This window comes from Marmota monax, unplaced genomic scaffold, assembly GCF_021218885.2.
Source record: "Marmota monax isolate L192 unplaced genomic scaffold, Marmota_monax_Labrador192_F-V1.1 WCK01_AAM20220418_F8-fsc00035, whole genome shotgun sequence".
Taxonomy (NCBI): Eukaryota; Metazoa; Chordata; class Mammalia; order Rodentia; family Sciuridae; genus Marmota; species Marmota monax.
The window spans coordinates 6,782,926-6,797,428 of record NW_026691961.1 but is presented as its reverse complement, the minus strand read 5'-3'; the positions used below and the strand labels follow the sequence as shown (position 1 = coordinate 6,797,428).

Here is a 14,503-nt window from a genome sequence, read left to right as displayed (position 1 = left end):
TAAATTAATCAGAACCAGATCAGAGAGGTGATCAGCACCCAAGGTCGCAGCATAAATCAACCTTCTACAACAGAGTTTAGAAACCGTTCCCCACAGCAAACATTTTAACAAGTAGTTTCCTCTGACAAATAGTCACAGCCTCAAAAAGTCAATAGTCCTTGGAGCTATTAAAATAAATCTTTCATTACTTATTTACCTAGTAAAAACTTAAGAAAGGCTGTCCATTTTAGGATGACGAGGTACAAAAAAGATTCAATTTAAGATGAATGACAGCTAACACATCCAGACTCAATCTACTTTATCTAATAAGGTAATTTGTTGACTCTGGGCTCTAAATTCTCCAAGGCATCTGGATCCTGCTCAGAAGTTGGTGGTCTTTGGTTTCATCTTAATTTTTAAAAATATTTTTTAGTCGTAGATGGACACAATATCTTTATTTTATTTATTTATTTTTATGTGGTGGTAAGGATCAAACCCAGTGCCTCAGGTGTGTGAGGCAAGCACTCTACCACTGAGTCACAACCCCAACCCCTCATCTTAATTTTAATTCAAGGCCGAATTAAACATTTGGGGCTTTACCATGCTTAGTTCTAAAAGGAGAAATCTTTTATAACAACTCTCGAATCCCTCAAAAGGATAGCTTTTTTCATTATGAAATTGAATTCTTAACAATATGTGCATTAAATTATTTCACCAAAGATCAGTCATCCCCAGGACAGGCCCTGGGTAGCAACTGACCAATGTCTGTGAGGGTTGGGGTGAGTTTCCCACACATTCCCTTTCAAAGCAAAGACAAGCCTCTGCCCTGTGCACAGTCCAACTCTCAGGGGACCCTCTGGAAACATTGCTCTGGCAGTTCAAGCCACACGTTTGGCTAAGCTGAGGCCCATTTCTAAAGCAGCACAATCAAGAGCACGTCATTATTGCCAAAACCAAAACCAAAATCAAAACCAAATTCACTTAGAGATTCAGCTTTTCACCTCTTTTCCTAGAGAAAGACTTTGCATGTGAAACTGCACAAAGAGGGAAATCCTGACCACTGCTCTAAGAAACTCCTGGGAATGGAGGCTCAAGGGCAAGGGAAGAAGCAAGGATGACAGGACAGCAGTGACAAAGGCTGCTCACAGGCACAGGGGGCAGGGCTGGGTTCCTGGCAGCAGACCCGGAGCATCTACAGGCTTTCAAGGTAGGTTAGATAGGCAGACTGTCTAGCCGGCCCAGACCTATGGAGTCTACATTGGAAAGAATCCCCAGTGACCTTTGTGCAAACCCGTTTGGGAAGCCAGGGCCTGGAATTCATCAAGGAACTCTGCTCCCTGGCCATTTCAGTGTATTGGATAAGAAACAGGAGTGACTTCTACTTCCCTAAACTGAAACTCCACTGTGAGGGATTTTGTTGGTGGTAGTGCTGGTGCTGGAGATTGAACCCAGAGCCTCCTACATGCCAGGTGAGTGCTTAGTTATATTCCCAGTGCCCCCCCCCCCACTTAATTTTTAGACAGGGTCTCAGTAAGTTGCCCAGGATGGCTTGGAATGTAGGATCCTCCTGTCAGCCTCTCAAGCAGCTGGGATTACAGGTGTCACCGCTGTGCCTGGCTACAGGTTATTTTGTTGTTGTTAGTGTGTTATATTTTTGTTAGTTTTGTTTTCGTCTGCAATCTTCCTGCTTGGTTTTAGGCCCTGCCTATATTCACTTCAGGTATTTGGTCCTAAACATTTCTCAGTTTTGTTGATGAATGTCTAGTTGTCACCCTTTACATGTGCCTTTCAAAATCAAGTCAAGGTGCTTTGAATGTTAAGAAATTAACTGGGGAATTCTGTACTAGTGAGTTCTGACACTTTTGATTATATGTGACTATGATGGATAGTGTATGCATCCACAAGCAAGGATGTATGTGCACCACACAGGTGTTTAAAAGTACAACAGAAAGACGCATATTTTTCTTAGAACGTATAAAGGAGCCCTAATTGATGACTTTGATGAGACTCTGGTCAAATTTTGAGGTAAGCTAAGTACTTGTGAAATAAATGAAATAAAGTGAGTCGATTAAATTTCAATCTCATTTCTGACACAGATGATACCAAAATAAGACAGTAATCTTTGGAAACACCTGATACAAAGCCCTGGATGATGCCTATGGTGTATTTAGTGTTGATACACAGTAAAGCATACATTTAACTAAAATACCAAAATCAGCTATGAGTAAGAATACCCATAATGAATTTAATCTTTCAACAAACACAAAGAAATGATATTTAGCTATCCACTGCTATACATCAAATCAGCACACATGGAGCAGCTGAAGACGGATACTCATCTAATATCTCACAGTTCCTGGGTTCAGGGCTCTGGCATGGTTTAGCCTGTCCACTGCTCAGTCTCCTGAGCTGCAATCAAGCACTGGCCAGTGCTGAGGAATCAGCTAAAGACTAACATGGGATGAGATCTGCTCCAAGCCCTTGAAGTTGTTGGTGGGATGTAGCTTCTTATGGGATGTGGGACTTGGGGGCATCAGTTTCTCACTGGCTGTGAGCCAGGGGCAACCCCCAGTTCCTTCGGCATCTCAAAAACATGGAAACTTGATTCATTAGCACCAGTATAGGAGAGATCTGTTAGCAAATGGAGTTACAATCCTGTGTGGAGCAGAGATGAATATGACATCCCCTCACTTCTGCTGTGCTCCTTCTAACACACAGGGCCTGAACACCAGGAGGTAGGATTATGGGGCACAGATGAGAGTCAGCCACAGATGGCAACATAAGTTACTCAGGTGACCTCCGAGTTTGCTCCTGACATTCTAGTACTGAGCAAAGTAACCCACTTACTGCAAACCACCTTAAAGAGCTTAACTCACAGAAGGCACTGGACACTGTCATTACGGGAAAGACTGGCAGGGTTGCTGTAACCAGCCTTTCACTTAACCAAAGTGGGATACTGAGGCCTGGCTAGGGGTCCCAGGGCTCAAGTTCAAGATCACACTATTGGTGAGCAGCAGCTTTTACCAAAGGGCTAGTCATGATCTCAGTGCTGTTGAGCTGGAGAGAGCCACAAAGAAGAAGGAATAGGCCCCTGGCTGCCCAAAAGTTGTCCATCTTGTTGCAGGCATTTTTGTCTCCAAAAAATATTCTTTCAAATGGAACTTTTTGTTAAATTAAATGATACTCTCATAAAGATAATGCTGGCAAGGCCCAGAGTGTTCTCCTGGTCGCCTGTGATGTCCACAGTTTCTGCCAAAAACACAGGCTGATTCAGGGTACAGGCTGGGGTCCAGACACCTATCTCTGGAGAGTGCTAATTGGTGATCTCCTCCAGACATGACAAACTCAAGGTCTGGCTAGCAGATGTGTTCTGCTAGGCCCACGCAGTGTTTATAAAATTCTGAATTTGTTGCCAACATTTTTAATTCATGAGTTTGATATGTGCCTGGATTTCTGGATTCTCGTGGAAAATCTGGTTACACTGGGCCCAAATGGACAGTGCCAAGGATTGGCTGGGGCTATGCTCTTTACATGGGGCTTATGCTCTTGAAATTGACATAGCCTACACTTGGCCCTTGCAGGCACCTGCAACCATAGCCCTTATCTATGGTAACCCTTCCCTTTTGCTCAAGGTGGGAAAGAGAAGACCCAACAAATGCAAATAAAATGAGTGGAACTAACAAAGAGCCAGGGGCAGAAACTGGGCAGAAACAGGCCCGAAATGCCCATTCTGCCACAAGGCTGATTTCAGAACAAGATGACAACACTGGCACAATTACAGAGAAGCCATGTCTAGCTAGAGCGTCTATGTCTGTCTAAACAGGCCAGGAAAAAAACATACTGAATGACCACCATTCTCTAAATCAAGTTTTAAAATTAACCTTAAAATATATTTTCAGAAATAATTTGCCTTAGAAATCCTGTTTATCTGTTTCATTGAAAAATAAGATTGGCCACTTCCAATTTCTGCTATTAAGAGACTATCATAGCTACCATCTTTCAAAATTGAGAGATTAAACAGTGGATTTGGAGTAATATTAAACTATGTGCAGAAAAGACTTGTGAGTTTTCTTTAAACAATTTAATCAGGAGCAAAGCAACTGCATACAGAGAAGAATCTTAAAAGCCTGTAAGAATTCATACAATGCCTCACCATTAATCCTCCCTATGAGACTCTGTTTATATGCCAAAAATCCTGCCTGAAGGACAGACATTCCAATTGCAATTCTCTTTACAGTTTGCAGTTTCAATATCACAAACTAATGTTTTCTTAGATTTGTCTCTGCCAATATATTTCCTCTCGTTCATTTTTATTATACCTCTCAGGCATATTTGTCAATTGTTAATGAAAGCTGACTTTTTAATATATACCAAGAATTAGAAATTTCATTGATCCTTTCCATATTACCAGCTAATCACAGACTATAATAAATGCATACCCCAAAGCAAATGAGTCACTGTTTTCATCACTGACCAGGAAAAGACCAAGGAGAGTCACCATGCCATTAACAACTAAAACAGTCATATCTGTGCTCTTGTGAAGAGCTACACCTGTTACCTACATAGAACCAAAAATAGTTCAAGGTGGAACACAATGATAAATGGCTCTCTTAAGTTAATTTTTGTAACAGAAAGTCACACTTTCTAAGTCCAGTTTGGGAACACAGATTTAAAATGATATTGGTTTAGCAATCTAATTAGTAGGCTCCTATCATTATCACATCACATCATTACAGGGTACAAATACTTAACAATTCAAGGTTTTGGCTCCTATTAATTTGTCTGATTCAAAACAATACAGGAATTGGGAATACTGGGAAGCCACATTTCTCCATTTGACTAAAAAGCTAAAGAATTAACTCAAAAATTAAAAATAGGTATATTTTTCTGGACTGGTCTGAGCTCCAAGCTTGGAATTTCCACCCTAAATTCAATATTTTCACAAGCAAATTCATCATCCTTCATTCATTTACCCTGGTTCCTTCTGCAGATGTCTCATATTTTGCCACCATCATCTCCAGTCTCCCAATCTACAGATCTTGGGATCGTGCATCACTACATACACACAGCCAGCCAAGCTGTAGCATTCCACTTCTACAACACCCATGCAGCAGTCCCACTTCCTGTCCCACACTGCCATTCTCCTTGGTCAGGTCTTCAACACTCCCAGCAAGGGGGACAGCTCCCTACACTGTTCATGGCAGCCCCTGCCCACAGCAGGCACTGCCCCCACGCTGATCACCAAAACCTCTTCCCTGCTAAAGAGCCACTAGCCTTGAATCTCCACGAGGACAGGTTCATGTCTGCTGCCCACTCCAGCATATCACCAGCCACATCATCCAGCTCTGGCAGGAGGCAGGCAGGCAGCAAACATGTGCTGACCAGATGGAGAGGTCCTTGAATCCCTGCTCATTCTGACGCTGGGGGCTAAAATGAGCCTAAAGCTTTTCCAGCTGTATCACTGGTCCCATTAGACAAGGGACATCCAAAATCAGTGGGGGTGATTTTGACATTAAATGTCTACAGACATTTTTGGATATCACTGGGAGATGAGTAGTACTACCATAATCCAGTGGGTAGAGGGCAGACATGCTGCTAAACATCCCATAATACACAGGCAGAGCCACATGACAAAGAACAATCCAGCCAATGACGCCAACAAACCTGAGGCTGAGAAACCCTGCTCAAGACATGCCACGCCATCCTCCAGAATGAACCACAATCTGCTCCCCAAACATACCCCACCACTTCCACCCCTTCCCTCGGGTACTCTACTCTACCAACTTCCTGCTGAAATTACATCTATCCAGGCCAGTCCAGCCCATACCGACTCTACCACAGAGACTGCCCCCTTCCTGTGAGCAGATGCCACTCAGGCTCTATAACACATGCTATGCCAGTCGTGGACATTCAGCAGTGTGCAGGTTACGGGTCCCATTCCCTAAGATCCTACAGAATAGCGAGGAAGACGAGCAGGAAACAACTAAATAGCCTAGTGACACACTGGCTTGCTGGGATCACAGAACCCATCAGGATGACATAGGACACAGTGATTGGCAGGGGGGCCTCTGGAACTGCACCCCAGGGAGGGGGCCCCACAAGTGCCCAGACCCTGTGTGAATATGAGGCTGGAGGAGGAGACAGGGATAAGCTCACACCAGGGCATGCAGGCTTGATGAGGGGTTTAAAGCCCCTGCCCAACTTTGGGCCTCCAACTCCCAAACCCCCACCTGGTCCTAGTCCAGAACTGAGTCTTACATTCTAAATCCCATTTCAACCTTTACCAACTATGTGACACCATGCGAGTTCCTTAACCTCTCTGGCCTTTAGTTTTCTTATGGGTAAAGTAAAAATAACAGCACCCCTCTCTCAAAAGGCTTGTTCTGAAGAATTAATGAGTGAGTACCTATAACGCATTTAGACTAGGCACAGGATAAGTGGTCAAATGTAAAGGTAGTTACCATGACAACTATTCAGTCACCTGGACCCTGTCTTAGCAAAGTCAAGGCTACTGAAGTCTTACCTATTTTTTTGTTCCCACAAAGCAAGGCTCAGAAAATACCTGATGAGATTACATGTTTACATGCTTTGTCTTAGCATCTTTCCCTTCATACATTGTGGATATTGCTTTGGTTACAAAACAGCAAAGATGGGTAGCTTTACAGCTGCCTGGAGGCTTTCTGGCTAAAGAGCAAATGCCAACGAAATGCAATTTTTGCAGTTCCTCACAGTAGCAATCTGCACAGTGAATCACAATCTAAAAGTCTTCGGCTATACCCTTCATCTTCTCAGGGGACTAATCTTATTTTAGTGGTTTAAAAAAAAACCAGTAGCTAAACAATATTTACCACTCTGGGACTCTTCTTGGTTTAACAAGCTAAAAGCCCCACTGTAAAACTGTCAGACGTAATGCAGAAGATGACAGTGCCCTTCATTAGTGTGTGCTTAGGCCTTGGGGGCTGGTGACAGTTATCGGGGTACAGGGTTCCTTTTTGAGGTTATAGAAATATTCCAAAATTGATTGTGGTGATGGCTATACAATTCTGAATACCTTAAAAGCTATCGAATTAAACACTCTAAAAGGGTAAATTGTGTGGTATGAGGAGAGTGGTTTTTGAAAACCATAACTATCCCTAATAATTAACCATGACAGCAACCTTCAGAGTCTCTAAATTACGTGTCCTAAGCATCAAGGTGAATTTACCCAGCCTCTTTTCATAGTCCAAATGAATCCAAAAGGTGGTTTTTAAGATACACAAAAGCTTCTGAGTCACAGCTTGGCTGCCACAGTTGCCATCCGGGGATGGAGGACCTGCCAAAATCTTTGTCTGCAACCCTTCAGAGAACCAAGACAGCAGATGGGCCAGGACTTCTTGGCCAGGTGGCTTTCAGCATCACTGGCTTCGGTCAACCCTATTCTGGACAATAGTTAAAGGGGAAAAAGACATTTCCAGAACCTTCTTTGGCTTTTCAAAAGCAGGACTCCATTTGGGGAGTTAATGGTGGATGCTTGCTATGACTTCTGCCCCATTCCCCATGTTCCCCTGCCCCATTCCCAGGCTGTCAGCCTAGGCAGACCTTTGGGGAGAACTGGAAGGTGTGCTTTCTGGGCACATGCAGTCCTACAGGTGCAAGGCTAGACAAACAGAGGCCTGGATGCAGAGAGAACCCTTCTTCCAGGCAGCTGCAAGCCAAACCTCCTCCAGCAGAGGCCTTTGAGCAGACTTGCAATAGGCTGCCTGAAGCTCTGACCAGCCTCCAAGCCTCTGTAAAAGGCACCGTTGCAGGGGCAGCTGGGCTGCCCTACACCCTCCCCAACTTCTGCACCTGTCCCTCAAGGAGCTTGATCGCCAAACGTCTGTTATGAATTGTCTCCAAATCTGTTGATGCTGCCACATATTTTTTAATCACCTGATTTAATGAAATGTATAAACCAGTGAAATGTGAATGTAACAGGTCATTTCTAATAAAACCAATATAAATGCTTTGGGAAGACTCAATAAACGCGAGTTGGCAAAAATAAAATACCATCAAATTAGGTGCTAGGTAGAAGTGTTAAACACTTAAGGAGAAAATATAAGCCTAGAGGAATCCTTCACTGGGAATGTTTCCCAGGTGATTACGAACTGACTATCTGTCCCTTGGAAAAAACCCAACTGGAAAAGCTTCATTATGGGTGTATGGCGTTCATGCAAGAAAAGCTACAAGCATGCCTATCTGTGAACCCATACCCCAAGGCAAGCCCTTGGTGACCCCTAAAGATTGGTACATAGATGCACATTTATGGGCTACACTAAAATGAAATGTTAAAAGTAACCATGTAATTCTTTTTTTTGTACCAGAAATTGAATAATGAACACAGAGGTGCTCAACCACTGAGCCTCATTTCTAGTCCTTTTTTTTTTTTTTTTTTTGAATTTTGAGATAGGGTCTCACTAAATTGTGTAGGACCTCACTTAGTTGTAGAGGCTGGCTGTGAACTTGCCTCGGCCTCCCAACTGGGATTACAAGTGTGCGCCACTACACTCAGCAATAATATAATTCTTTATGGTTCCCTTCTTTAACTATTTTTTTTTCTTACCAATTATAAGGTTTCCACTGTGGTTAAAAAACAAGCAACAATGGAAATGTTCCGATAATTAGACCCTTTCTCTATATACAACTCACTAACTCAAAAGAGAATTTGATCTAAAGGTGAAGAACTCAAACTATAAAACTCTTATAAGAAGGCTGGGGCTGTAGCTCAGTGGTAGAGCGCATGCCTCACAGGAATGAGGCACTGGGTTCAATCCTCAGAACCACATAAAAATAAACAAATAAAATAAAAACGTTTTTTAAAAAATTCTTAATAAGAAAACACATAAGAGTAAATCTTTGTGCGATGGGGTTAGGGAAAGATTTCTTAGATATGACACCAAAAGCACAACTTACAATAAAAGAGTAAGTTGATAAATTGGACTTCATCAAAATTTAAAATTTTGGTACTATAAATAATATCATTCAGAAAGTGAAAAGACAGTCCACAGAATGGAAAAAGATACATGCAAATCGTATATCTGACAAGGGACTTATATCCAGAATACACAGAGAACTCCTATAGCTTAACAATAAAAAGAAAAACACAATTAAAAAATAGACACAGGCTCTAATGAGATATTTCTTCTAAGATGTACAAGTGGACACTAAGCACACAAAATGATGCTCAACATCATCAGTCATTAGGAAAACGCAAATCAAAAGCTCAATGAGATGCCACTTCATGTCCACTGGATGGCATATTAAACAGATAACAAGCATTGGCAAGGATGTGGGGAAATTGGAACTCATACATTACTGCTGGAATATAACATGGTGCTTTGGCAAACAGCTTGCCATGTCCTCAAAATGTTACTAAATGACCCAGTAATTTCAATCCTATGCATCTACCTAAAGAAACAGCAACAAAAAATATATCCATCTAAAGCCTTGTGACTGTTCACAGTTTTATTCATAAAAGACAAAGAAAAAATGGTCCAAATGGGTGGATGTCTATCAATATCAAAGGGCGAGGGGCAAAAGTTCAGCAGTGGGTGAATGGATAAACAAAATGTGCTTACTGATGCAAGCAAACAGCACTCAGTAAAAAGGAAAAAAAAAATACATACTGCAGTGTAGAGGAAACTCAAAAACATTATGCTAAGGCACAGACACAGCCACAAAGGCCGCAGATTACAATTCCATTTATATGAAAGGTCCAGAAGAGGCACATCACTGGAGGTCATCGGTAGCTGCTTGCGCAGGGAGTGGGAACATGCAGAGACTGCAAATGGGCTTTTTTGGGGGGGCACAGGAGATGTTCTAAAACTAGATTGTGACTGCATCACTATAAACCTACTAAAAGCTATTTAACTATAAACTGAAAATGAGTGCATGTTACGGTACATAAATTATATCTTACTAGTTACTAAAAAATAAAAAGGCAAAAAAATGTACTCCAGAAATAAAAGCAAGTTTGTCTTTTGAAAATGTCAGTGTAAACTTTTTACATACTAATATGCACTAGTCTCTCTACCTGCTAACTGATAACTCCAATAACGTGATAAAAAAATAACAAACATTCCAGTTTAATCACAGGGACTGTTAAAAGGAAAATTCCTTAGACCAATTAAATTTGGTAGTTATCTGAGCAAAACAAAACAGATTCGTGAATGGGCAGCTCCCAGAAGGAAAGCAGGTTCTGAGAACCCCAAACAACAAATCAGATTGCATATTCGGAAGATCATACAGCATTCTCAGAAGACAGAAGTGGGATACAGAAAACAGCTTAGTCAACCATGCAATCAGTTGGCTACAGCTTAGCTATTTACAACTCAAGTTAACTGGCTATAGGGCCTCCTGCAATCAACCAAAGTTTAGCTACTGTGATTAAACTCTGTGCTGATTTGGCCTATTGGGCCTATTCCAAGTACCAAGGCCAAATTCATGGCCCCCTACAAATTTTATTTAACAGAAGCCTCCTCAAATAAAGACAACTAAACATACAGCACAATTGAAGCATTCATTTCATCATCTTCTTCATCTTGTTAGACTTGCTTAAATCACATTATTTTTAACCCTGTTCAAACCTGGGTAAGTATTTCCAGGTCTATTTCTAAAAAGAGTTTTAGGTGAGACCCGCAAGAGATGGGGAAAGTTATAGTTTAATGAGAATTCATTTATTCTTGCCATGTGAGAGGATTTCCAGAGAAGACGAAGAAACAGTCAGGATTAGCAAATATAGTCAGCTCCTCTGAACAGCTGCAGACGTTTAAAATGTCCAGGGAAATAATCTTCTTAAGATTACCACCCAGGAGCCCTGTTCTCTGAGGGGGAAAATACTCTGGTGGTAAAATGAACTGGGAAAAATCAGACTTAGGACCTAAAAACAATTACACACAATTTTTTAAACATATTTTATCTTGATATTTTTCCCTTTGAGAATTTCTGCAGAACAGATGTGATAAGCCTCTCAAAAGAGATACTTGCTAGGAGAAAGTAGTCCTAATTAGGATATGTGTCAAGGAAATATAATTATCAATTTGTCTAATTAAAATGAATATCTGAACATGCCTTAGGAATGCAACTCTTCTCAGGTGAGACATGCACAATTTATATTTTATAAACATCCATCCGCAGAGCCTAGCCCATTATATTAACAAGGAACAGATGATTGAAACAGAGCCTCACCTATCACACTACTGGAAGAAGTGCTGAGAATAATGTCACTCATGTAAATCACTGCTGAGAGAAAGGGCCTCAGAGCAACTGCTCTTTCACTCCTTGCACAGGTTTCACTTGAGAAACAAAATGGCTGATTCTGAAGGGGATTTCTAGTAGTGCAGGCGAGGGTCAGCAAAGCTGTGATTTTAGGGACACTTGTTTGAGATAAATGAACCCCTCTGATAGGCAGTGTGAGTTCTAAAAGAAGGGAAGAGCCAGTACCTTTGCGTTCTCTGGCAAGTCCACCTCCATAGGCTAGACGCTGTGTTTCTGCAGAACCAATATGGCCTTAGATACCTCTAACCTATCAAAGCTGCTGGGCTCAGCTTACATTCACCCAGATCTCTGCAACATCTGATCCTGTAAAACATTCTGCATATGTCCTCCCACCCAGCGATGTTGTCACACTAGCTCCTGGCTTTATCTTTCAGAATTTCTGGCTGTTCCTGCTCTTAACCCTCCAATGTGGTCCTCTTAACCTTTTTTTTTTTTTTTAATATTTATTTATTTTTTTAGTTCTCGGTGGACACAACATCTTTGTTTGTATGTGGTGCTGAGGATCGAACCCGGGCCGCATGCATGCCAGGCGAGCGCGCTACCGCTTGAGCCACATCCCCAGCCCTCTTAACCTTAAATACTGATGTACACTAAAGTCACAGACAGTTATGCATGCACCGTCCACTATGTCACACTGTTCCCCTTAGCAACGCCTTTGACTCCTAAAAGAATATCATTTACTCCCCTCTCTGTGATGGTACTCATACCTTTATCACTAGCTGTGCACTGCACCCCACAAGTTGCCAGCACCTCAAATCCATCTCATCAAATGTAAGCCTGTTCCTTCCTCCCTGGCATCAGCTAACATCCTGCCACCACCCAGGACCAGTACTTAAAATCCCAACTCTCACTGCAGTGCTCTCAGAGCTCATGGGTTACTTTTTGTGTAATAGCTTTGTACCTGGATTCTGAGCCCCTGAAAGTTTGGTATGTGACCCCACTCCCTGCCATTTTCTATTTTCTACAAGACACCGCAGAACATAATATATATTTCTCCAACCTAAACGGAGAAAAATAGCAGAGTAATCCGTAACTCTCCTATACTGAGGTGGGGGACATATACTTGGTGCAATCACTTTGGAAGACCATTTGATAATAACTGGTAAAGCTAGGGATGATTATATCCTACAATCCAGAACTCTGCTCCTGGGTATACATCCTAGAGAAACTCTCCCACACGTCCACAGAAAGACTTGTACAAGAATGTTCCTAACAGCACTGTTAACAAGAGTGAAAAAACAACTAAATGGCCATTGTATCAGTCAGGATCAAAGCAGGAAATTGCTGGCATACTCAAACTAGGATAAATAAAGGAAGATTTTTAAAGGGAATTATTTGGGATACGTTGGGCATGGAGAAACTACAACAGTGTAGTACTCCACAAACAGAAAAGCAGACCTGCTATCACTCGTATACCTACAAGGAAGAAGGGAGGGAGTGTTGCTACCCAAATCTGGAAAAAGAGTCTGAGAAAAAAAAAAAAAGACTATTGAGAGAAGCAGCAGCTTCAAGGGAGGAATACAGCCAGTGCAACACAACTACACAGGAAGTGGTGTAACAAATATGCTGACTTGGGCTTTCCCCTCCCTCTGGTCTCTAGCTGGGGCTTCCTGATGGTTGAACACAAGGGAAGCTAAAGTGCAGGGAGTATACTGGTAATAGCCCATAGAAGTCAACCTGCTGGAGCACTGTGGAAAAGGGGGAGAGATTTGGAAAGGCAAAGGTAGAATAAAGAGAGGCAAATTTGAAGACTCTCAACATCCATCCATAAAATGTATAAAGCATATATTTATAAATATACGCATCCATTTATAAATACATAAATATTCCCCAGTAGGAAAATGAGATAAGTGGAACTACTTATTTCACTACAGATAAATCTCAAAGATGTCATGTTGATGAACAAGGTCAAGCCCCACTACAGAATGGCACCATAGCAGGCATGTTTTCCCAAATCTGCCACACATGAATTTCTGGCTGCACACAACTTCCAGAATCTTGCCACTCTCCCACCAAGAGTTGCAAAGAAGGAAAAGAAAGAAGTTCAAGTAGAGAATTACAGGACACACCTATTTTGGATAGGGAGGTAGGAAAGTCCGAGGAAGCAAATGAACTTTCAAGTTGAGAAGGAGCCAGTCCACCAGAACTACCAGTGGTACCTGTGGTAGCTCGGAAGAGCAGGTGCCAAGACCCTCAGAAGGAAAAGGGCTTGGCCCTTTTAAGCACAAATCAAGAAAACCAGTGAGGCAGGAAAACTGGGCAAGGGTGAATGGGCATTAAGCCAGATCATGCTGGGCATTTGGGTGATCTCCCTGGGGTTGTAAAGCTGGGGGCGGGGGGAAGGGGAATCGGGAACCTGGCTTCCTCTTGACTTATGGCTGACATTCGCTGAGCGCCTAGCATGTAGTGACGGTGGGTTACACCGATACTCTGATCTGTGGACATTCCTAACAGCTCTAATTGGCAGATTACCTCCGTCCCGCATCCTGGGGGACCACGACTCTGGACGGCCTGCCACTCTACAGTTAGCATGGATAGCTGCTGCTAACACAGCAGCGAATGACTCCATCTCAGTAAGCAACCCCTACAGCGGGGTGCACGGTGCCCCGTGGTGAACGACTTCCGGAAGGGCACGGCCTCCAGGAGCGCTCCTCCAGCGCCGCCCACGACCTCACGAGGCCTCCCGTCCTACAGACGGGGAAACTGAGGCCGGGTCCGCTGAGGGCCGTGGACTAGGCAGGGCTTGGAACTGCAGAGCCCGAGCTACTTCTAACTCCGCTCGGCCGCTTCCTCTTACTCTCACCCTCTCGTACTGCCAGGCCTGGGCACCCGAGGACGCCGGCGCGAACGCCTGGCTCGGACCCGCCTCTCGGGCCGTGAGAGCGGGCGGTGCGGCCCCTATTGCGGTCCCCGGTCCCGAGTGCAGCCCGCGATGGGATCCGGCTGGAGGCGCGCGCGCCGGGACCGAAGGCTCCCCTGGCGGAAGGTTCCACATCTCGGCAGATCTTTTCCTGGGCGAAGGCCAGCGGTACCTGAGGAAAACGCGTCCAGGGTCCTGCCCCGGGCTCTGTGGAAAACATCCCCAGCCTCCGCAGCAGACATGGCGAGCGAGTTTCTGGCCAGTCCGGCGCACGCTGCGTGGGAGGGAGCGGCAACCCCACAGCGCCCAACCGCTGCGTGCCCGACTCTGGGCGGTGCCCTCTTCTTGGAGGCGGGGCGGGGCGGGACG

At 43.5% G+C, this 14,503-nt stretch overlaps 1 protein-coding gene across 3 annotated transcripts in view; it reads right to left on the bottom strand.

Moving 5' to 3' along the window:
• Cpped1 (calcineurin like phosphoesterase domain containing 1) overlaps positions 1 to 14,466 on the bottom strand; it is a 92,244-nt gene extending 77,778 nt beyond the window's left edge. The window contains exon 1 of one of the 3 annotated variants that reach the window (XM_046440622.2): positions 14,307 to 14,466. In XM_046440622.2, coding sequence (XP_046296578.1) covers positions 14,307 to 14,376 — 70 coding nt within the window. In that variant the 5' untranslated portion in view covers positions 14,377 to 14,466. Of the gene's footprint in view, positions 1 to 13,746; positions 14,053 to 14,306 lie in introns of those variants that run through there. The other 2 variants (XM_046440613.2, XM_046440604.2) reach the window with 2 other exon arrangements.
• Positions 14,467 to 14,503: the final 37 nt, after the last annotated feature.